This window comes from Temnothorax longispinosus, chromosome 2 (genome assembly GCF_030848805.1).
Source record: "Temnothorax longispinosus isolate EJ_2023e chromosome 2, Tlon_JGU_v1, whole genome shotgun sequence".
Taxonomy (NCBI): Eukaryota; Metazoa; Arthropoda; class Insecta; order Hymenoptera; family Formicidae; genus Temnothorax; species Temnothorax longispinosus.
Window position 1 is genome coordinate 902,509 of NC_092359.1, and position 22,659 is coordinate 925,167.

The 22,659-nt window shown below is 43.5% G+C and overlaps 2 protein-coding genes across 16 annotated transcripts in view; one reads left to right on the forward strand and one right to left on the reverse strand.

Annotated features, from left to right (window-relative positions):
* The window catches only part of LOC139809230 (ELAV-like protein 3), a 42,688-nt gene that overhangs the window by 3,767 nt on the left and 16,262 nt on the right, over positions 1-22,659 (forward strand). For 3 of the 13 annotated variants that reach the window (XM_071772000.1, XM_071772001.1, XM_071772004.1), the window contains exon 1: positions 20,692-21,365. The exons of 3 other annotated variants lie outside the window; for them this stretch is intronic. The gene's annotated coding sequence lies outside the window, so the exon portion shown is untranslated. Of the gene's footprint in view, positions 1-13,047; positions 14,294-15,301; positions 15,448-20,682; positions 21,366-22,659 lie in introns of those variants that run through there. 7 more of the 13 variants (XM_071771998.1, XM_071772002.1, XM_071771996.1 and 4 more) reach the window with 6 other exon arrangements.
* On the reverse strand, positions 384-7,798 carry LOC139809220 (cytosolic carboxypeptidase 6). Of its 3 annotated transcripts, none has more exons than XM_071771973.1 (8): positions 7,465-7,798; positions 3,675-4,039; positions 2,573-3,006; positions 2,170-2,373; positions 1,792-2,015; positions 1,370-1,565; positions 622-1,026; positions 384-542 (listed from the first exon to the last, which is right to left on the reverse strand). In XM_071771973.1, exons 1-7 carry the CDS (start codon positions 7,478-7,480, stop codon positions 702-704), a joined length of 1,764 nt encoding a protein of 587 aa, XP_071628074.1. In that variant the 5' UTR covers positions 7,481-7,798; the 3' UTR covers positions 384-542; positions 622-701. The 3 variants fall into 3 exon arrangements, with proteins under 3 accessions (XP_071628074.1, XP_071628075.1, XP_071628073.1); XM_071771974.1 differs by lacking the exon at positions 7,465-7,798 and adding an exon at positions 7,000-7,133; XM_071771972.1 differs by lacking the exon at positions 7,465-7,798 and adding an exon at positions 4,305-4,566.

Here is a 22,659-nt window from a genome sequence, read left to right on the forward strand (position 1 = left end):
ATAATGCGAGCATACTGTATATGTTTTATTTTATATTTAGTATAATTTGTATATATATTTTTCTCATTATTATTAATATATTAATCTTTGAATGTAGAAGTTGGTATTATACACGTAATATTGATAACGATATTATAAACAACTATAAGAAATTTAACAAGTATATAATATAAATTGGAAACATGCAATGTGAGATAGAGATTTATTAGAGATTATTTTTTCACGAGAAAAGAGTGAAAGAGAAAATGGTGTACTGTAGAGAGAAGGCTCAAAAGATCTATTATGGAAGAATGCATAATATTATTATGCATAATTGCACATAGGGTATTGCATAATTTGAAGAATAAATGTGCACTATTATCGTTGATATTATTAAATTTGAAAATACTCGGTGTAAAAGTAGCGAAAGTTTCTTATCATTAATAAACCCCGATAGTAGCAATTGTATAGAAGCAGCATCCGAGTGCATTCTTCGGGTTCCTTTTCTCTTCGAGAAGTCTTCTATTTCCGTTGCCAGAAGTAGCGCGAATCGATGCAATCACCTACATTCACGTGAACCAATATTGCTTAATACGTTGTTACGAAGGCAATTTTCTTATATAGGAAATAGTAATAGCATACCACATTTGATTTTCGCGTCCTTGGAGACGTTGGAGGATCGGTTCGCTGAGGATCTCTCCTTAACCGAGGCGAGACGATCGCTATCTGCGCGACCTGACGATCCTCTTGCATGGAACCGTCGGTTTGTTCTTGTTGGCTGCGAGCTCCAAACCGCCCCGTGTCAGCTGATTGAAATCGATAATGGTGAGCCGCGGCTCGGCGGCGGCGGGTCGCCCCGTCAGGGTCTGCACCCTGTCGAGCGGTGCCCCGGGGCTCCGGAACCTGTAGCTCGGGCTCTTGCACCCGCCGCCGACGCCCGTTCCAGTTTCACTCGCGATTCCGGTTCCGGGCTGCTGTCCCATCCGCGTACCGCTCATCGATCGGTAACGAGCGCTCGGGAGCGGTTCAGATTCCTCCCGGAAGTACCTGACGATTCGGTCCGAGATTAGCCGACTGTAATTTGTCTCGATAAATGATAAATAATACCCATATTGTTCTATCCTGAGTTCGAGCTAACGTTTCTATATTTCCAATAGAAACTGTTTACCAGAAACTATCGCCGTCGATCTTTTCTTACGTCATTAAATTTTTTCGTCTCCGTGTGATCATTTGCCCGTATTCGAAAGAGCGGATTATTAATAAATCAATATTGAAACGATATTCTTTTTCCTTAATTTTATCTCTATAAATATAAACAGTTTATGATAGAGATTTTGTGACATTCCGAGGTAATCGATCTATCTGCATGCGAAATAGTTGAAATAATTACTCGTAAATGCTGGCGAGATGCAAGGTTGCCGGAGTTCGGACTGTTCTCGGTCTGGGCTCCCTTGGAAGACGATGTCTCTGTCGAGATTGACGCGCTCGTCTGCTCGACGGCTGATCGGGAAGCCCCGACGGGATAAGCCCAGTGAGCTTGTAATATTCTAGAAAAACTCGCGCCAAATTGCGTCCCAGTCTGTAATCTGTTTGATTCCGACCGTTAAGGACCCAACTTTCTCTGATTGTATATTAGAATCTATACTTATTTCAAATTTTGACGCAATTATGTATACTAATTAATACCGAAATACTCTTAATACTCTTAACAAGATTTAACAGGATTAACAAGATTTTTTTTTTTAATTTAAATTTTGGTATTTTTTAAATTTATGAGTGACTATAATTAATGTAATCATTAGAGAAGGATACATCCTTCTTCCGTGTACGGCATTATACCCGGTATTCCCTTCTTGTTGTAACCATACATGGAAACCTCGATGCTGTAGCAATTGACGTGCTCCTTTAGAATAGAGCACAAATAGCGGCGGGCAGTTCCGGCTTTGTTGTGGTCTTGATTGTACATGGTGTTGCCCAGTTCATAGTCCTCCGCGTGCTGAGCTAGCAATTTCGGCAGGACAATATGCCTCTCGTACCTGAGAGGCTGGCAGCCATGAGTCAGATTAGGATACAAGCGCGATTGACGTTAAATTTTTATTCTCTCGCTTCATGGATGGTAGACTAATGATAAATTCTTTCAAAATTAACTTAACGGAACATTTAACATTATTTGAAATGGACTAGAATTACCTGTAGACATCATCGTACGTATTTCCGTAGACGAAGACACCCGTGGCGTTGGTGTGAGCGTGTAAATCCAGAACGCAATCCAATGGAGTATGCGAGTTCTTATCGAGCGACTTCAGCATCGCTCTAGTCGCGAGCAGGGTAGGGTGAATCCATTCGGAGATGCAATTCCAGGATCGATTCAGATCTAATCCCATTACGGTGGATCTTAACGCGAAATATAATCGTATTATCTTCTTATCCGTGATAAAAAGAGAGCTTCCGTAGAAGCGAAAACAGTTCATTTATAAAATTGATTCTTTGGTTTTCAATTAGAGTTTTAATTTGTTGGAAATTTATTGAAATGTGTAGCTACGTAGATATATAAAAGTCGATTTCTTTCCGATCCTATTAGAAGCATTCTCACCTGTAATTTCCGAGAAAGACACCATCAGGGTTTAGCATCGGCACTATCTTGAATATCACGTATTCTCTTAGAACTTGAGCGATAGGATGCGCGCTGACCAAGAAGTCCATCAAACCCTGACACACGAAGGAGGACGGCGACTCGCCGGGGTGAACTCTAGCGAGGACGACGACCACTTTTCTAGGTCGTTCCGTGTCTTCGAGGTCGGAGGTTATAGTCACGAGCTCTACATTCTTCTTTTGGATCGACTCAGCCAGCGTCTCTCTCTTCGTGTACAGTAGTCTGCTGCACAAGTTGTCGAGATGCACCATGTAACGCGTGTACGAATACGGATATGTCAGTGCGAATTGGTAAACGTCGTCTTCGCGGTCGAACGCGAAAGAGAAGCTCAGCACGTAGTGATTCTGATGCTGCGCGGATCTGTAATAGAATACCTGCAACATCGAGAGGAACGAATCAGCGCTTTTAATTACTTCAATACAATTGATGAAATTATAACGAATTAATAACACGAACTAAAATAAACATTAAGAGAAACTTTTTGGGTTACCAGTAAATATGATTTTTGTCAAAATCATGCATGTTTTGATAATAACATGTTATTATATTGTTTTATATAAAGATATCGACCAAAATTACGATAGTTATCAGCCACGTAGGCAACGATGGTGATCATCAATCAATTCGCGATGCCGATAATTCTAATTTGCTAGTGCTTGAGGGAATAATTGGGTATTGGAAATATTGGCACAGTTTCTCTACAGATTTAAACTGGCGATACTGCCAATTGAAATGTCTGCGTCAATCGCGCGGTAGATATAATTGATTAGATTTGCTTTAGATTGATATGGATGTGCATTTGCGTATTGAAATTGCAAATTTAGGATATAGTTGAATCGTACTGAGACACTTTTCTAAAATTATTCTTCTATTAGTTTCTAACAAACTTAAAAATTTATATCAAGGAAGACTGAGGCAATATTCTTTGCCAACGTTCGAAGCTGAAGATGTATTAATATATATAATGCAATCAACTTAAAATCCATAAATTGCCATAGACACGGGACTTAAATCAATAATCATTGACTTTTCGAAATTTTACCTGTTCTCGCGGTATCCTCTGCCATTTCGGCCTAGTGCTGCTCTTCACTAACGGCGTCATCCCATGTCGGAAGAGATTGGCGCTTTTAGAGATGTTCACGATGTTAAAGATCACCCGTTGATCCGCCTTTATGTTGTCTACGGTGAAGTTAAACCACAGGCGTAATCTGGGCCCACAAGTGTCAGGCCTAATAAAGAGATCGTACTCGAATTCGGAGATCAAATCCACCCTGCCGAGATTGCCGGTTTCAAAGGTCGCGTCGAAGCAAATGTGGCCCTTCTTAGCTTTACCGCTGTGGCCAGGTGGTCGCATCACCATCTTGTTTACGTTACCCAGACCACCCTCGGCATCGCTGTCTTCACTATCTGCAAGCAGCGGTCCAGCAAAATGGTTAAACAAGAAAGATAAACATTTTCTAGATGTATGTAGATTCTAGATGTAATAGATGTTTCTAGATGTTATTAGATCTTGCAATCGTGATAATTTCATTGCCTAAGGGAAAAAAATTACAACGTTGCCAATGTTATTATTGTATTACGCTTGATTCGTGATTTTAAAATAATTTGATACAGCGATGAAATATTGGTTATTCGTGTGACTCATGAAACATAATGATGCGGAATGTCTGACCGGCGCGCTGATAAAGACTGGTGTGCTCCAAGGGGTCTCGTCCCTCGCAAGAGAAAACCATGACTTTCCAAATGATACGGAACGATCTATCGACAGGGTGACATTATCTGGCACTATCGGTGAACGACGAACGACGACGAGCCTTTTGGACGATCGACGCGAGAGCAAGCGTAGAGCAAGCGTAGAGCAAACGACACTCTGACCTATCGGACGGAAGACAATGAGGGACTGATGGCTCTGTGAAACCGGCTCTACATCGTGGTACGTGTTACCGCCTACGTGATAAAAGCGGAACCTTGTGATTTCGCTGCACGCTCGTGTCCGCCTTCGTGGAATCTCGCCTGGTTCGCGATCTCGCGTGAACGAACGAATCTGGGAATCGGCTCGCGGCGAAAACTCGCGTGGCTGCCAGGCGTCAAGGATCTCGTACGTGCGATCTCTCGACAGTCTGATTTCTCCCTCACCCACATCGAAGCCCGGGCTAAACCGAGAATACTCGTTTGCGGTCACGAGATCTGGGCTCATTCGGGGCAAGCTCGGAAGTCGGCTTCGCTCTTTGATTGATTTGATTCAACAGATGCTGAGATTAGAGCGGAGCGTGATTGAGAGGCATGGCGAAAGTCGCGATAGTTTTACACGAATTACGAAGTTGAGGGCCGGGATATAGCGATACTCATATACATATAGCGATACATATAGCGTTATCCCTTATCAAGAGGTCAATTAACTGTGAGTAATATACATATATTCCGAGAATCGTCACGCTTATCCGTTGCATAGGTATATATTCTTCGTTATTATGTTATATACCTACAATTTATCGAGTGGAACTTTTCACGAGAATTACACAAGGCCAAATCTCTGTTCGCCATTATTATTATTATTATAATTATTTGCTAAACACTTGTTTGACTTTTCAATCGGCTATATTAAAATAAAAATGAAAAATGTTATTAATAATATTGTAAAACTTTGTATTTCTACAATTCAGTTAAGTTATTTATATATGAAGAAGGATGTAGATCAGCTGTTCATAAGAATGTACGATTAAAATATGTCGACTATTATTGTCGCACACACACACACACAAGTAAAAATGGTAGAATTATTTTATAAATAATATTTTTCTATCCGGAGAAAAGACATCGTTTCATACATTTCATACAGAAGCAAAAATTATAAAGAATAGATAACGAAGTCCCGTGATGTTTCCATCATCGCTATAATATCGCATATAGGACAGAATTCCGCTAAACCGGTCTTTATCGCGCTCTTTATCATGGAAACTCTTATCTCAACCCGGTGTGGCAATACAGTTGCAGATCTAAATTCAGATCATTCGATATCTATTTCTATCGCATCCGCTACTCGACGACGCAAATGTCGCATTTTATAGCTAAAGACACTATAGTCCTCCGCATGCAAGAAGGGTAGATATACTAACTTTACAATTTACATCAAGATACGTATAGTTGGATCGTCAATGATTCAACGCGCGGAAACAGAAGAGTTGCGCTTTGTCTTTTCAAGAAATGTTGAATATTCTGTCTAGCCAGTGTCTATCTATAGTAACATCTCTCAGTGCCACGTATGGTGTTCGAACTACCGTAAAATATTGACTGTTTATGATATTTTAGAATAAAGTTTGACTTAATTAATTTACTAGTCCGATCGATGATTAATTAAATAGATATTCGAGTAGTTTAATGTTTCATAGAATAATAGACTTTAATGAATGAATATAATTAATATATTAATATATTAATATTAATAAATAATCTTGAGATCTATTGATTATATATAATTAGTTTGATTTTAATTTACATTCTGTGACATTTATAAATGAATTAGAAAATCGTTCGCTTTTGCATTCTCACACTTCTATTCTTGGAATATATTAGAAAGATTAAATGGCGTGAAAAATTTAACAGGCGTATGATCTATCTCATGCAAAATGTTCAGAAAGTTAAATAAATTACTATTTATAATACTCATATTTGCACGTGTGACAATTTGCAAAACTACCGCATAAATTATATTTTTATCAATGATAATGCAACATTCGTTCAAGGATTTTTAAATTTTCTGAAGTAAATTGCTATTACATTTTACTGCGATTACGTTGAAAAAATATTGCGAAATTCTTAGGACGGGAAATCGGATAGCGACGGGAATGGCGCCCGGAAAATGCAATTAAAAATGGAAAAAAATAGAAAGCACGGAAAAGCTCGGAAAAGGGCGGAGAAGGGAAAGAATAAGAGAGAAAAAGAAAGAAAATTGTGCAACAGTATATACAGTAAACTCATGCTAAATTTCCGAGAATTTCTGTTACACGCTCGAGGAAAATAACAAAGGCCATCTCTTGAACTCCGTCCTATTTTAATTGCTGCCACGATCACAATGTCGTCATGAGGTCGTGATTTGCAATCGATAAAACGTCGGAAATATTGGCGAAATTCACAGACCGTTTCTCACATAAATTATTTTACTTAATTAAGATACAAATTACATGACAATAATTCATCGCAGTCGTGAACTTTAGTAAATAATTAATTACGGGAGGGAAGAAACACACACAAACGTAGATCTGCTAGACATCGTCGTTTTCTCCGGAAGTGCCAACAATAACCGATTTCAAGTGATTAATATCGCAAAGCGAAGAAAAATAATAATAAGAGAAAAAATCCTTACGCACTGGAAATTGAACTTTGCGATACAATTCCACAACTCCCTCAAATAACTCGCATATGCTTCATCAGCATGTAAAGCGCATTTAGTTAACTAAGGAAACTTTCAGCCGTGCTTTCGATTTCGCGTGCGCGAAGCAGCTCGAAAAAGCCGTCAATTTTACGTCCTTAGAACTACCTCTTCGGTCGAGTGATTGACAACCTGTGTCGGTGTTCGCCTACGTCTCCCGGGCGGAGTTTCGAGCCAGTGCGAGATGGGAAATGTCAGGGTGCAATCAGCGAGCGCGTGATGATCCTCGCGTGACCCCTCGCAAAGTGGATCCGATCGATCTGACGGATCGCGAGCGAGATCTATCGAGAACGTGTACGGACGCGTGACAGGTCGGCGATAGCGCGTGCAGTCACGAACGGGTCCCGCGAGGCCTGCTTTGAAGAGACGACGTATAAAGAGCACACGTAGGTATAATACGTACCGGTATCTTCGGACATGTTGGCGGGACACAGCGGGACTTGTTCCGGACTGGACCATGCAAGGAGCGACTTTGCGCACTGGGCGACACCGTCGCCGAGTCCATCCTGGTTTCCTTGGTTTGTTGAATCGATATGCAATACGCGTCTCGAGCACAGCGCGGTTGTCTTGCACTGCAAACTGTTCCAGATAAGCTGAGGACACGAACCTGTCTGAATGGAGAAATAAAAATGCCGGCAGTAGACCCGAGGTCTGCTTCGGAACGAATTGAACTGGCGGCGCAATGAACTCTTTATTTATAATGTAGCGCTCTGACGTATCTCTTCGAATTTTATTCTCCTATAAAACAGAATTATCTTGTTGCGAATACTTTTGGAGCGCAAACGATCTGAATATTCAAAGGGCGATGTTCTTAACTTAGCCTCATCTTTTAAGTAACGAAAACTTTTTGGCATGCGAGTCTCATGTAGGTGTGACTTATCGCATGATAAGTCGTAGTTATCTGATTCTTCAAATAACGATGGTGAATTTTCCGAACCATCGATAACACAGGTCAACTGGAAATTATTTCTCCAATATAAGATTTTTATTTTGAAGATCGATAAGCGTGCTTTGCTCTCCGTGTAATTGTTCTTCAAAGTGTCCAATCACAGAGTTAATCAAATCGTTACTCAGCGCTGAAAATTAAACGATTTTACATAGCCGTTAAATCAGACGCTAGTTAGCAGCCAGTCACGTCATTTCCGACTCCTAGTCCCGAGGATCGTCCATTTTCCCTGTAATTTCGCTGGTTGGCGTGCTTATGTAACTCCTAGGAAGAAGAGGCGAGGAAGGCGGGTGGATACGTAATTACATATACATATGTATGTATATAAATATACATACAGAGTACCTCTGCACTGCATACATGCAGTCTTATTCCTAGATCCACGCAATGTCTCATGCATCGTGTAGATACGCGGTCATAAGGTGTTCGATCTACCTACGCTTGGCTAGGCTCCGCTTCGGGAGAGGGATGATAACCCGAGGGCGAAAAGGAAGGAAGAGGGTAGACGTGAGCGGGACTCTGCTCGCCTCGAGACATTTCCGCGGACGATAATTTTCACGAACAAGATGACGACGCTGGCCACTTATCCATCCCTCAGTCATTGCCGTGAAATGAATTTTGAGGTCGGTATAGCAAATGAAGACGCACGGCGATTCTGTTACACAAAAAATGACGTAACGCCATATATAAAACAAGTATGACTATGAGGACAATGATGATTTGTTGTTGATAATGGTATAAGTTTGAGAGTGATGTATCAATCGTGATGGAAAAACGGATGCCTATAAAAAATTATTAATAATAATCGTACAATAATGCTAAGTAATGTATTGCGCTTTGTATTCAGCGATATCAGATATTTATTAAACAAGGCTTTTGAAAAACGTGAAACGTTTTAAATGCTAGTATGCTACCAGCTGATCTGCAAGGGAATCTATTCTCCTACTTTGTGTTCTCGTTTTCTCTTATAAAACTAGATAGTCGCGAAAGCCGAAGGAGGCTAGAGTGTAACGAATTTCCAAAGATAGGATGCAAATTAAATGGCACAGAGAGGAGTGAAAAGGCGGGTGGGGAATAATTCCGTACAAACGCCGTGCTGCAGGATCCGGTAAACCAATTTCCCTCCGATCTCGGAGGATATTTTTCTGGATGTCGGTTAGTGGTAGTGGTGGTAGTGGCGGTAGTTGGTGGCGGCGCGTTCCCTGGTGAATGCCCTCCTCCCCCGGGCTTTAGGTGGGATCTCCGGATGAAGCCACCCTTTTGGCCCCGCTCTCCGCATCCTGTTCCGCACCCCTTCCACTATTCTGTGGGAGTACTAGGAGCGCGAAACGAGTGGGAAGAGGGACGAGCGTGGAACTGCACGAGAGAGAGTGAATGACTGGGAGAACGCGGGGAGATCGATATTCGAAAGACCCCCCGGTGCCCCCCGAGCATCCCCTCGAACCCCGGCCGGCGGCTCCGTCTGACGCTGGCACCCCTCGATCTACTCTCGCAGTGGCGTAGGAAGGAGGCGCGGCCGTCGCCCGGGGTGGAATGGGCGCGCCGGTCTTCCCAGGACACTCACCAGGGAGCACAAAGAGGACGAGCGCCCCCGTAAATTATCCGCTGCGCCGTCCTCTCGCGGAATTTATGCGACCTTCTCTGGAAGAGGTGTCTAGACTCCTCTGCTGATTAAGATGTGGAGTGGGCACGACCCGCGCCGATCGATCGTCAGCGATCGGTGAGTTTTATGGACGGTTTCACTGGCAACTCGGCGGTACATTTAGCACACTTCGACGTCACCATTGCGACGTCGACGTCAATAGCGATTCATGTGTACAAATTATTTTCTAAAAACTATAGAGACTATAATTAATAAGGTACGAGATACATTAAAAAAGATTGAAGATACAGGGACAAGAATAATTTTTTTATTATCGTTCAATCATTGGTTATTTTTAGCCAACGTTTGTAAATATGAGATTGGTATATGAAAGTTATTTCTTCTCTTTTTTTCTTTCTATGACTTATAATTAGTATCATATACATATATTTAAAAGATAGTTGATACGATAAAGAATGATACACGCGAAAATGTAACCGGTTCAAACATTAAATTTGCTGTCAAGTTTTTTGCATAATTCTAAAACATATTATGTAATATTATAATAAATTATAATTATACGCAATAATATCACATTATTATTGTGATAAATACATCATTGTTACGATAATAACAATGAAGAACAGAATTTTTAAAACGTAATATATTATTTGTTACTCTCTCGTTATTACTTATTGACACCAAGATCGGACTACTTTTCTACACGCTTCTCTATATTTATTTTGTTATGTAACATTATGACATATTTAGCGAAGTTTCTTAATAAAATTGCCTGTTTCGCGTTGATAAGCAGTATTCAATCTCCTACGCCACTGACGCACTTCGACTGACCCTTATATGCATACGTGCTATTTACCATTAGATTACACCCCTTGTCTCCCTTGTCCCTTTTCGTCTCTCCCCAATGACTCTTTCTCTCTTATTTCCTTTGTTCCACAACGGCGACTCCTTTGCTCCACACCGTTCGCCTATCTCTTATATCTTGTAATATCGAAATGTGGCACAAACGAAACCAATTATGTATATATCATCGTGTCCGATATTTATCGGTTCTTGCCTTCATCCATGACGTGACTCATTAAGAAATCGTTCGTCACGAGGTTCGTTAACGAGTACCTAACGCTACAGAAGCAAACAGTCTCACGCATGTGTGTATAAAAAAGAAGCGATCGATAGACCTCATATATTCGCGTTATCGTTCATGGTCGTTGATCGCAGATGAGATCGCCGCCATGAGATAAACGCGTTCGCCGTTTGCTTTATGAACTTTTTTAAACTTACACGTTGTACGAGCTCTTTATTCTGCCATTTGATACTAACTTGATAACGCGTAAAGATCATAATATATAAATATGATGAAGTAAGCTTATTTCGCCATATTTCTTACGCAAAGAGGAATTATAATAATAATTTTGTTATAATTCATTTTGCATAAGTTTTTTGTATAATTTTGTAAAGTAATATGTGCTGTATTTATACGATAAAATTCAATTTTGCGGGATTCTTTCAAACAACGTTTTGCGCAATTCCAATTGACCAAATAGCAAAGACTTGACATTTGCAGTATTTCGTGCAAAAAAATTATTTCTCATGACCGAATCGGGAGCGCTTTGCATCACTATGAGCAACAAAATCTCAACAAGAGAGAGAGAGAGAGAGGGAGAGAGAGAGAGAGAGAGAGAGAGAGAGAGAGAGAGAAAATTACAGTTTTATTTTATGAAATGGAATATGGAATTTGCCGTATGATGAAATTTGGCCGCGTTTGCGTTACCGAAAAGCCATTTGTCGAGGAAACAGGCACTCCCGGCGAGCTTTTACACCCTCTGTCCGGCGCTTGCGCCATCCAGTCCTTCATCAACCCCTCCATTGCATGAACCCTATTTGGCGCGTGCGTATTTATGACGACTACTACTCTCACCCCCAACCCCGTTCGTCTCTCTATGCCTCTCTCCCCTTTCTCTTTGGCCTCCACGCTCCCCCCATCGATAATCGAGGCGACGTACGGTTGTTCAAAAGTTCGTATGCACTCATGATATTAATCATACCAGCTTCCCGCGAAGATCGGTCGTCGTAATGTAGCTCGATCGATCGGTCCGCGTGATGGATGCTACAGTTAAGAGATACTAGCTCGCGTTCTAAAATTGCACGCACTCTTTTGCGCTCTTCTAATATCTCTCCCTTTTCGTTCCCTTTTTTAATCCATCCGAGTACAGTAGTTTGAAAGTTGGCATCCAGTCTTATTTGTACTTCTCCTCTTATACCTCTCTTTCAATTTTCGTAAACCAACGTCTGCGTAAATTTTATTATCCTCTTTCGAGTTATTATTTTTCATAGAGTTTTCTCATATTTTTCACTTATATGGTATACCCATCTTTCCATTTCTCTTCCATCCTCTTTTACTCTCACAACGGAGATGTTGGAGACGTGTAAAATATCGTCCAACTATACATATAAGGGCGAGATTTACAGCGGCAGAGCCCGTTTCTACGTCGGCCCATATTTTTCCGTATAATTATTGATCGATCTATAAATAACCGCGATTGCGTTATGTTTGAATTATTTATATTTCTGGATTATTCATATACCCTTCATTAGGAACGTTGAATTACTTTTTGCCTCTCTTTCAAGCATATTAATTATATAAATAAAATATCTCAATTTGTAGCATAATTTAGAACGCGCCCTGCACCAAATAGCCAAATTAAGACTCTCAATTCTGGAATTGTAACCTAGGTCTATTGATTCATAAGAACGCGTGCAATTAAAGATCATTTCGGGAAGCGTTGAACCGAACCAATTAATGGAACATCAATGTAACTGCATCTACTCGTGCAATGACCTATGCGAGAGTGGTAGGTTCCTGTAACTCCCGGGACGATCGTTTTAATCAATAGGACCCTCATCTCCCCTCTCCCGGCCAGGCATCATTTATCATGGGTATGTCTCGTGCGTATAATGACTGAAAAAATCTCTCCATGGCTGCGCCGCGATGCGCGCTCGATGTTTGGAAATATGTGCATCGGGGCAACGCACACAGAATCAACCGACCGACCAACCAACCAACCAACGAACGAACCAACCATCCAACCTTCGGCGGTATGCGGAGGGTGCAGGCCGCCGATCACGCTTGCGCGAATTTCCACCCCTTTCCCGGCACCGTCGGACTCCTCACCGCCGCCACCCTCCACCCCTCCCGGACCTCTTCCGCCTTCGCATCCCTTCCGACCTCTTCTCCCGCGCTGGCTCCCGCGGTCTCTTCTTCACCTTTCACCGACGACGACGGCGTCTGCGTGTATCGGCGCCAATCTCTCCCTCGACCGAGGGTTTTTCGCGATTCTTTTCGCCCCGAGTCTATCCCACCCCCGAGACGTGTCGGGACGGTGGGGGCGGCGGCTGTGGGCGTCCAGAGGGTGCAGCCGTCGGTATCGGGACTCAGCCTCGTCAGTTTAGTTACCGCACCACATAAAGGCATTGCGTTGTAGACACCGTTATACCCGCAACATTCTTACTATTTGCTTGCATATCTCCTCATTTCTGACCCTTCAATTCGGCATAAAAAAGAAAGAGAAAAACCCTCGATTCGGTATCGTTCGTCGTCACAAAAAGAACAGTCGTCGCCGTTGCTCTCATCGCCATCGTCGTCCTCTAAAGTTCAGTTTGTTGCTGCTGCTTTGTCTCGTCCACGTGTCGATCGAGCGATATTGTCGTTCGCCATTCGGGTGACACTGTCACGAGAAAATTCGCGCGGAGAGAAAGTAGAAAAGAGCGAGAGGTGGATCTCGTGAATATCGCGCGGGAAGATAAATTTGCCGGGCGAAATCGGCTAAAGATAAAGCAGAGGAACTACCTTCCGCGTTCTTCCGGTCTTATAATTTTGTTCTGATCCCTGATCCTACGTTCTCCGTCAACTCGTACTCCCGACTCGGTTTGCCCCAAGGAGCATCTTCTTGGTGTCTCGATCATTTACCCTTCTCCGATCCCTCTGATTAACTTAACGCGTCGCGATAACAACTCGAATCGGCGCGTAAGACGGTGCGTGATCTTCTCACGTGAGATAACGCGAGAGCCAGATAGAAAACGGGAGTTGAGCTGAGTTGAGCGCGTTAACGAGGAACCGGTAGCGTGATCAACGAGATCGTCAGCTGGAAGATCCTTTAATCGGCAGAAGAGGCACCAGCAAAGACAAAACGAAAGAGAAAGAAAGAATAAGAAAGGGATAGGGAGAAGGACAAATAGGAGTGCGTCCTGCTGGTCGGGGGTGGGAGTGAAAGAGAGAGAGAGACACTGGGTGTGTTCGCCGCGCGCGAGATTTGTTTATCTCTTGTCGCGAGTTATAGTTATCGAGTGTTCACTAATAATCCGGCATCCGAGTATCTCGTTTTCGATGGAATTCGATGCCGGGACTCGTGTTCGATGATCGAAAACCGGCCTCCACGTTGATCGCGCGATCGTCGGTCGGTTCGGACGTTCCAAGTCGCGTATCATACAGTTTGTTGAGAAATTTGTTGAAAGAGAAAAAAAAGAGGAAAAACTAGTACAAAGATACGGGAAACGCAGCCGCGATATACGTACGAAATACCGCGTAATAGAAAAAAAATAAAAGTAATTAAGTATAACCCACCGCCGTTCCGTTCTGCGCCCAGATATCGGCATCCTCCAACCACTGATTTTCATCGTTAACCGGTATGTTCATTTGTTTCTTTACTTTCGTTGTTTCTGTGATTCTCACGAATCTTTATCATTATTGTTATTATTATCTTGTTATTATTGTTGTTATTATTGCCGTTATAATTATTAACTATTTACTAGCGGATCTGTGTACGTCGATTGTACGCCGATCGGCTGCCGATCTTTATGTATACGTTCGTTCTCCGTGCCGGAGATTTCTCTCATACGAGGAATCTTTCGGTATCACACATTTAGGTTGTCCTTTTAAGTCCAAAAGATTCCTATGGTGCTCCCGAGCTGGTGCCGTCGCTGTTTTCACTTCAATCCTAAATAGATGCGTACATTGCCACATAATACGTAATCTTATTCCGCAATTAGCCGTGAACATTTCGATCTTTTAATTTTAATTATAAATTGGCTAAGAAATTATAGAGTAAACAGTAGTAGAGATTTACCGAAAATTACGGTACATTTATTGTTTTTCGTCAAAATTGCAGTGCGCGTTGCGTTGATCGCAAAGTGTCGCCAGAAGTACTCAAGGTCTCGTTCTTGCACACGTAGGAAAAACCTCGCTGTAAAAAACAATTGCGTGATCCTGTGCGAGGGACGCATTCGGAAGGGTTATAACGCGGAACTAGAGAGCCATGGCGGGGCTCATTAACCTGACCTGACGAAGTTGTTGCATTTAACGTCGATCGGTCTGCCATAACCGCGAACGGCTGCGTCCAGCAGCTGACGCTTACGCACGGCGCGATATTGTGTGTGCACCAGACCGCGCTCTTTCTCTCACCCTGGGCGTGGCACCAGAAAGCGACTGTCGCGGGAGCACCAATGTCGCAACATACGCACATACATACACGTATACGCATAAAACATATATACATACATACTTCTCGCCTTTTCCCTCTTGCCCTCCCATCCTCACACACACACTCTCTTTCTCTCTCTCTTTCCCCGATCCAACCCCTTATCGATCCCTGCGGCGTACCGACCGAAAAACAGCAAATTGAAATAACGCTATAGAGAGGAGACGCCGAACTTTCGTGATGCATGATGAGGCATCAAGCAGATTCGGGATGGAGCGAGGACCGGGACTGCAGGTCCTTGTCGAGGACAAGCAGGATGTCTCGAGAGGGACACTTCCGTCCGCGACGGCCTCGATTACAATGGTGCGTGAGCCAAAGAGAGGGAGCGCTAAACGATATGTTGTCGATGGAGATCGATTGATATCGCTTTTCTCTTTTACTAAACTAGGTAACTGAAACTGCCAGTTGAATACCAGATTCAATGTCAATTTTTTTTTGACGGAGAACAAATCTCGGTGAGGTTTGATCTTCAAAGCCGAAGCCGTTCTTTCACGTTGGTATTGATGTGTACACAGGTGTAAATATATAAAAAATAAGGAAGATTGTGACTAACAATAAGTTCTCTTCCCGTTACGTTTAAACTTTTTTTTATCTGCACGTTTTTTAAATTAACATTTAACAATAAGTGTGTAAAAGGTGTATAATTTATATATTCGAGCTAAGATTACGCAAAGAGTGGCGAGAGTGAGCGAAAAGCGAAAAGGTTCAATCACGATTGAACAATTGGCTTCGTTTTCCGCGTGTCTGGCATAGAATTCTCGGGCGAGTGCCGAAATATCAAAGATTAGCCGCGATGTCGCAAAGGCTGGCGTAAAGATGGAATTATGAGAGATGGAGAGAGAGAGCGAGAGAGAACGAAACAGAAACAGAGAACAGAAGGGAGAAAATGAGTGAGTGAGTGAGAGAGAGAGAGAGAGAGAGAGAGAGAGAGAGAGAGAGAGAGAAAAAACGAATGAGAGAGAACGAGAGAGACTACGTCTGGTTGGGGAACCTCGTATTGATCGTTCCTGGGTCCATGTGACGCGCCTGCGTTTCACTACAGGGTAAAATCGTAGCGAGGGTACGCGAGACGAATAAGAGGGAGAGAGCTAGAGCGAGAGAGGGAAAGAAAGAGAGAGAGAGGGGCGAGAGAGGAAATGGCGAAGAGAGAAGCGTATATATCGGGGTTCATATACCCCCAGGATAGCTGCAACGTTTTACCGTGCCACCGACCAATCAATGGAGCTTCTCTGCGTCTCTCTCTCTCTCTCTCTTTCTCTCTCTCTCTTGCTTCTCTTCCTACACATCGTATATACAATATGATTGCCTTGCAGAGACGCGCACGTACGTACTAATATATGCATTACGTGTATATGTACATACGTCTGTGATACGCTGTAACACGTCACGGACAACCACGTAATCATTGCTCGAAATATAGGAAACATATAACAGATTCACTTGCTAAAAACTTGTTTTGACAAGTGTACGAGTTATCGGAAAATTAATTTGTTACGTTCACTATTGAGAATTCGTTGTAAGCCGAATTTAATTATACTTCGGAAATCCTGTATTCCGAAGGAATATGCAGAGAGAAAAAGAGAATTTAATTTTCCTTATCAAATTATTTTCAGCGAGAAATTCTTTCTCGCGGAAGATGACATATATTAAATTTTAAATCAATTTAAATTAAATTTATCGCAATAATTATCGTTAAATCGATAATTATTCCAATTATGAATGCTGATTGATTGTGAGTGTCACGAAAAATTAATCGTGAACGCGTTGAAGCTTTAATTAGGGCACACACTTCATACTTCACGGGCGATTTCTCTCGCACGAGAAAATGGGCGAGGAATTAATTACATGTAATCTTGACGTTGTACGACGTTACCGGATTAATGAACTTTCCCTGAAAAAAAAAAAAATCGCTCACTTAGCCGTGGTGAGCTTGTACACGCTCGAGCAGCAATGATTCGAGGTAGAAAAAAGACCCTTTGATTTCAGCGAAACACTAAGTTTCAGTTCTGGAGTGAAATAATCCGCATTTATATGCATATAGATAAATATATATCGTTGCGTTCTCGGAATGATTAATCTTTAAGTTTTGTATTACGCAGAGCTCGAGTAATAAAAAAGTAGAGTGAGAAAAAAGTCAAAGTTGAAACTATTAGATAAATCTGTTTTCGGATCCAACATGTTTAACAGACTGTTACAGAACTTGTAGGTATCCTTAGATACTTTCGCTCACACACACACACACACACACGTAATCGCCGTAATCGACGATTAAAACTTTGCCGTTGGTTGTACCTAGAGATCACCTGCTTTCGCTAAGGCTGAATTAACGTGCTAATTTAATCATGAGAGAATCGGCCATTATTTCTCTTTTTGCATACTACAACAGGTAATTTATTGTTTATATCTTTAATCTCGATCGATATCAATACGACTAAACGATCCTTAATGATTCACAATGGTTACCCCGCGAATTTCTTTATTGCGCGAAATTCTATGTTGCTTGAACGAGATAGCTATCGCTCAAATGAGATTTTCTTACTGGCTGGGGTATCAATTGTATAGAACTATAGAGATATTCTCTCGAGAATATAATTACGTCTGCAAAAGGAGAAGTTGAGTACTGTCTTGTTATTAAATCAAGCAATGTTTCGCGTGACGCTATATTTACGAGTGTTCTCGGTACACTTCTAAATAACTTTGCGCTTCGTTCTCCGCGTGGTGTAAGGCCAAATCGATTTCGAGTCGGGAGTATCGACGGAATCTCGTTAAGGGTTCGATGACCCCAGAAAAAGTTACTGGACAGAATTATCGTTCCCAAGGTATAGCACCGTGGAATTACGTATAGCTCGTGCCCGCCGTGCCAGACCGATGATGTCGGGGACCTACCCCCGAAAAACGCAGCTTCGACAGCTGGATTGTGACTAAACTAAGGAGGGTGAGGTCTGCGTTTGTCGACAGGAATGATTCACGAGTTCGCCACGTGACCGGCGTATTTGCACTTTTTAAAATCTTGCAAAATAATTCGGAAATTTGTCGTGCACGCGCGTGTGCTTAATGTTTATACACTTAACTTTTTATTCATTACATGTTACATTTTATCACACGCACAAGCTATATCTCTATATATAGGTATTATACCTCCATACCTTTTTAGATTAGTTATCAACGAGGTTATCAATGAATTTGAGCGAGCATTATAGGTCAATACTTTCACTTTCACTTCGAAAACGCAAAGTATTGTAAAAAAATTCAGAAGTCAGATGTTTCTCTGTGCATTTATTAATCATTAGTAGTCGCCGTGACAGGATTATCCTTTCCAAGTTGCCTCTCTCCCCCCTGGTTGGGGATAGTCATAGGTTTAAAAAGAGACGCGTTTGATTTCGGGGGAAGGAAGGATTTGCATGCGAGGGATGTGTACGTGTGTATATATTATATAATATATAGTACACGCGCATGTGTACGCCACATTCTTTTTTGCATATGCCGTTCTGCATCTGTTAGCGGTCGTGCCCTAGTCTAAACTTTATTCCCTTTTGTTCTCCACCTTGACCAGACGTTATAGAGCCTCCAATAGGTAGCGACGCTTGACATTAGGTATGGTCATGGGCGCGACTCTCGAGAATTTTTTCTCCTTCGTGATCGCGCCACGAGGGCACTCGACCGAGATATATGATGATTTCATTCGCGTTATTATCCACGAGTCCATTAAGACGAATATTAAAGTCGAGAACAATTATTCATCTTTTTTAGTCATTTCGTCGCTTTTCGATTTCTTCCGTATCTCGGATACGGAACGATCTCTCGCGACATCACCCTGTCGCGTTTACGACACGACTCGCTCGTAAAAATACTCTCGCCGATGCCGCGCTAGTTGCGTTACGCGGCGCACGCAGCAACGGAAATAAATTTTCGGAAAACACTGAGTTTATTGGCACGGCCGCCAAGTCTTACTCGGCCCGTTTCGTCAGAGCCGCGTGTAATTTCGGTCTGTAATATACCGTCGGGAGACCCGTCGACTCGATCTCCGGGTATAAACTCCGGGCTAAGGTCAGGGATGCAGCTACTTCGATCCGTTTCCCGCGATTACGCGCTTCGTATACGTTACGAAACAAACTCTCGTAATTCCCGCAAAATACGGACAGTCAATTAAATTTTAATTTCGTCCGGTTGTACAGCCACAACGATATCCGTAGCGTTAGATTTTCTTTCTCGCACAAAGCTCTCGGACAAAACTTGACGATGAGTCTAATGTCATCAAATTACAGTCCCGTATTTTTCTTGATCTTATTGAGGATTGAGAATTGTATACCTTTTCCCTTCGCGCAAGATTAGGTTGATGAAACTGGAGCGGGGAAAAAGATTCGCAATTAAAGGCAGACATTTTTTTACGTAAAGAAGTTCTTTCGGTTTTGTCTTCATATAACGTCTGAATATTTTCAATTTCTATAATTTCCAATAATTTATACATAACTCTTTAAAACGCATTTGTATAAAAGGCAGGTATGTACATTGCTAACGTACGTCTGCAGGTGGAATGATATTTCCAAGCTATAGAACTCCTGACACATCTCTTGTTATATATATATATCGGATGATTTTTATATAGATGGTGTAGGTTGCGGTTTTCCGCGAAGTTGCGATCGAATACGGACAGCGTAAGAGGTGAGAGGGAGACCCTTATCTCGATGCGATACCGTGGCGCGTACCGAGGGTCAAAAACCTTGAAGGGCCGGTTACGGGGCCGAGGGGTAGCGCAACTTGAGATTTGAGCGTGCACCTCCCCTTCGCGCGGAATTAGGTTGGTGAAACTGGATCGGAAAGATTCGCAATTAAAAGCAAACGTTTTTTTACGTGATAAAGAAGTTCGCTCGGTCCTGTCTTCATATACATATACCTATACAATATAATATTCGAATATTTCCGATTTCTATCTCCAATCATTCATGCACAAATATTCGCATCCTACGTATATTTCTCAACCGTATCGATTGATAAATTAAAAATTTCCCTCTTTCTTGTTGAGAGAATATATATTTCGTGATATATGTTATACATTACATCTCTTCCATTAATTATAAGTTACATCCGCAAAGATTGGATTTACGGATGTACAGTATTTTATTATCGAGCTTGCATCGCGATGATTTAATCGATTCAATCGAAAGTTCGATTATCCTCGTCAGGCTCGATTTGAGCTCGGCTCATCGACAAGTTCGATTGGAGCGATTGGAAAATTTCGGGTATCCGCGTATCCCTAACTTATTAGCATGTACACTTCGATCGGCGGACGGCGCGGCGAGCTCCCTTTCTCCTCGCGATTCTATGCGTGCTCGGGCCGAATCACCGAATCAGCCGAATGGCCGAATCACGGATGTATGGAAGAAGGGGTTCGCGATACGCTCCGCGCGGCGTGGCGTCGGTAGGCGCGAGGCGCGCGTCGCGTCGCGCGCCGAGCGCTCGCGAGGGTAGCCGAGGACGACCGAGTGGTGGCGAGTCGCAAGGGACGAAGCGAAGCGGCGAAGCCGCCAACCGCCGCCGGCGCCGGCCGCGCCGTTGCGCCGTTTCGCCCGTTTCAGTCTCTAGGCAGCCTTCGCCCGTGTCGCGCGTCGCGTCGTTCTTTCCGTTTTCTTAGTCTAGTGTTTCAAGCTTTAATTTTTCTCGACCGTGTCTCTCGACCGCGGACCCTTGCACCCACCCTCTCCGTCCCCTCCGTACTCCCGTATAGACGCGCGCGGGTATATACGTCGCTCATCAAAACGTTGGTGCACTCGTACGTCGCGCGCCGGGCCGCCCTGTGCCCTGTGTTCGCCGTTCTCTCCTCTCCCACCCACCATCATCACCACCCTCGCGTTTCGCGTCTTCGGGTCTCTACGCCGAAAGCAGCCACGTTCATGTCGATACGCGGCCGTCGCCCGTCGTTACGAAGTGTACCGAGAACGGTGGTCAGGCGGCGTGCATAAATGCCGGTTTACGAGCGCTCGCGCCGTACTTTACTTTCATTGATTTCCCCTTCTGTTCCGGGCGGTGGTGCGAGAGCAGTAGCGTGATAACAGTGCACATTAGCGGAGGTGACAGCGGTGCGAAGCGAAGGGAGCCGGAGGAGGCTCGCGCAAGGGCTGACCGCCCCCGCACGGTGCTCGGTTTCGCGTGCGACACAGTCGGCAGAGGAACCAGGTGACACTGGTGACAGGCCCCATCGGGAGAAGAGAGATTATTGAAAGGTACCGGAAAATAAATAAGCGTTGCTGCGCAAAGGTCGGCGTTCGGCGTTCAGATAGATGGGCGGATAGTGGAAACGCGAGAGAGAGGAGAGAGAGCGCCCGAAGGACTCCCGGGGGAGTGAATCGATTATTGCGAGATAGAGAGAGAGAAGGGGACAGTCGATTCGCCGATAAGGGCGGAAAGAGTTAAGTCCCGCGACGCGCACTTGTCGCCTCTGTCCGTCTGTCGCGGTCCCGACGCTCCCGACGCGTCTCGGGAGCACGTGCCGCGCCGCGTTTTCCTCCCGACGAGCAAACCCCTCGGTTCTCATGCATGTGCGGATTCTCATACGTCGCGTTTCCTACACCACCACGGCTTCTCTCTCTCTCTCTCTCTCGTCCTCTATTTCTCTCCCTTCCGACGCCGCGCCGCGTCGCGTTTACGTACGCGCGCGCGTACTTTCGTACGCCGCGTATACGAACCGCTTTTTCGCGCGCGCAAAGGGGCATACGCGCGGGAGGGGTCCCCTCGGAAACACCGCGCAGGGGCGGCGGGGCGACGTCAGGGAAGGGGACTCTCGCGGAGCGCCGGCCGCCGGGCGAGCGAGCGAGGGAGCGAGGAGCCGCGCTCGTATTGATCGACCCCGGCCACGCGATTTTCACGATCCGTCGCCATGGCCACCTGGCCACCGGCCGAAGATCGTATCTCGCGGCGTACGTGCAAATCGAACTTTAACCCGCGAGACCGCCCGCGCTGACCAGGTCTAGTCGCTACCTCCCTCCCTCCCTCGTCGGGGAACCGTCTTGATCCGTTTTTCGTAGAAACAATTTTTTTTACTACTTCAGACTTTCAGATCTCGGAACTAACGATTCGACGCTTCGCCGAGCGCGCTCCGTTTTTTTTAAATTTACAATTAGATGACGAGTATAATCGATCATTATACCGTTGTATATCTTCATAATTGTTGAACTTTATTTGACATTATATATATAATAACGTTGAAGTCTAATTTTGGACGTAAATTCGAGATCGAGGGTAGATTGAGATTTTTATGATAATCCACAAATAATTGAGCGATGCTATCTTGCGACAAGAGAGACTCTGCTAAATTGAAATAACAGGGTAGCATTTACCAGAATAAAGCGGTATTTCCGTTCTATCGATTTCGCCAGATCGATAGTCCCGGGCTGTTTCGAAATAACTCGCCGGGCATCCATCTGCTTTCCCTTCGTACTTCAGTTCGCAAAAATTATTTCTATATTTCTATAATTACATTTATCTTCATGTTAAACGTTTCGCGTGAACTGCAGAATC

What these genes read in the sequence shown, in the direction of transcription:
- LOC139809220 (XM_071771972.1), bottom strand. Translation starts at nt 4,365, where the DNA reads ATGGTTTTCTCTTGCGAGGGACGAGACCCCTTGGAGCACACCAGTCTT. An exon ending in ACGTACGATGATGTCTACAG is followed by an intron (nt 2,016 to 2,169) that starts GTAATTCTAGTC and finishes CCAGCCTCTCAG; the next exon opens with GTACGAGAGGCATATTGTCC. An exon ending in CATCTCGCCAGCATTTACGA is followed by an intron (nt 1,027 to 1,369) that starts GTAATTATTTCA and finishes CCGAATCGTCAG; the next exon opens with GTACTTCCGGGAGGAATCTG.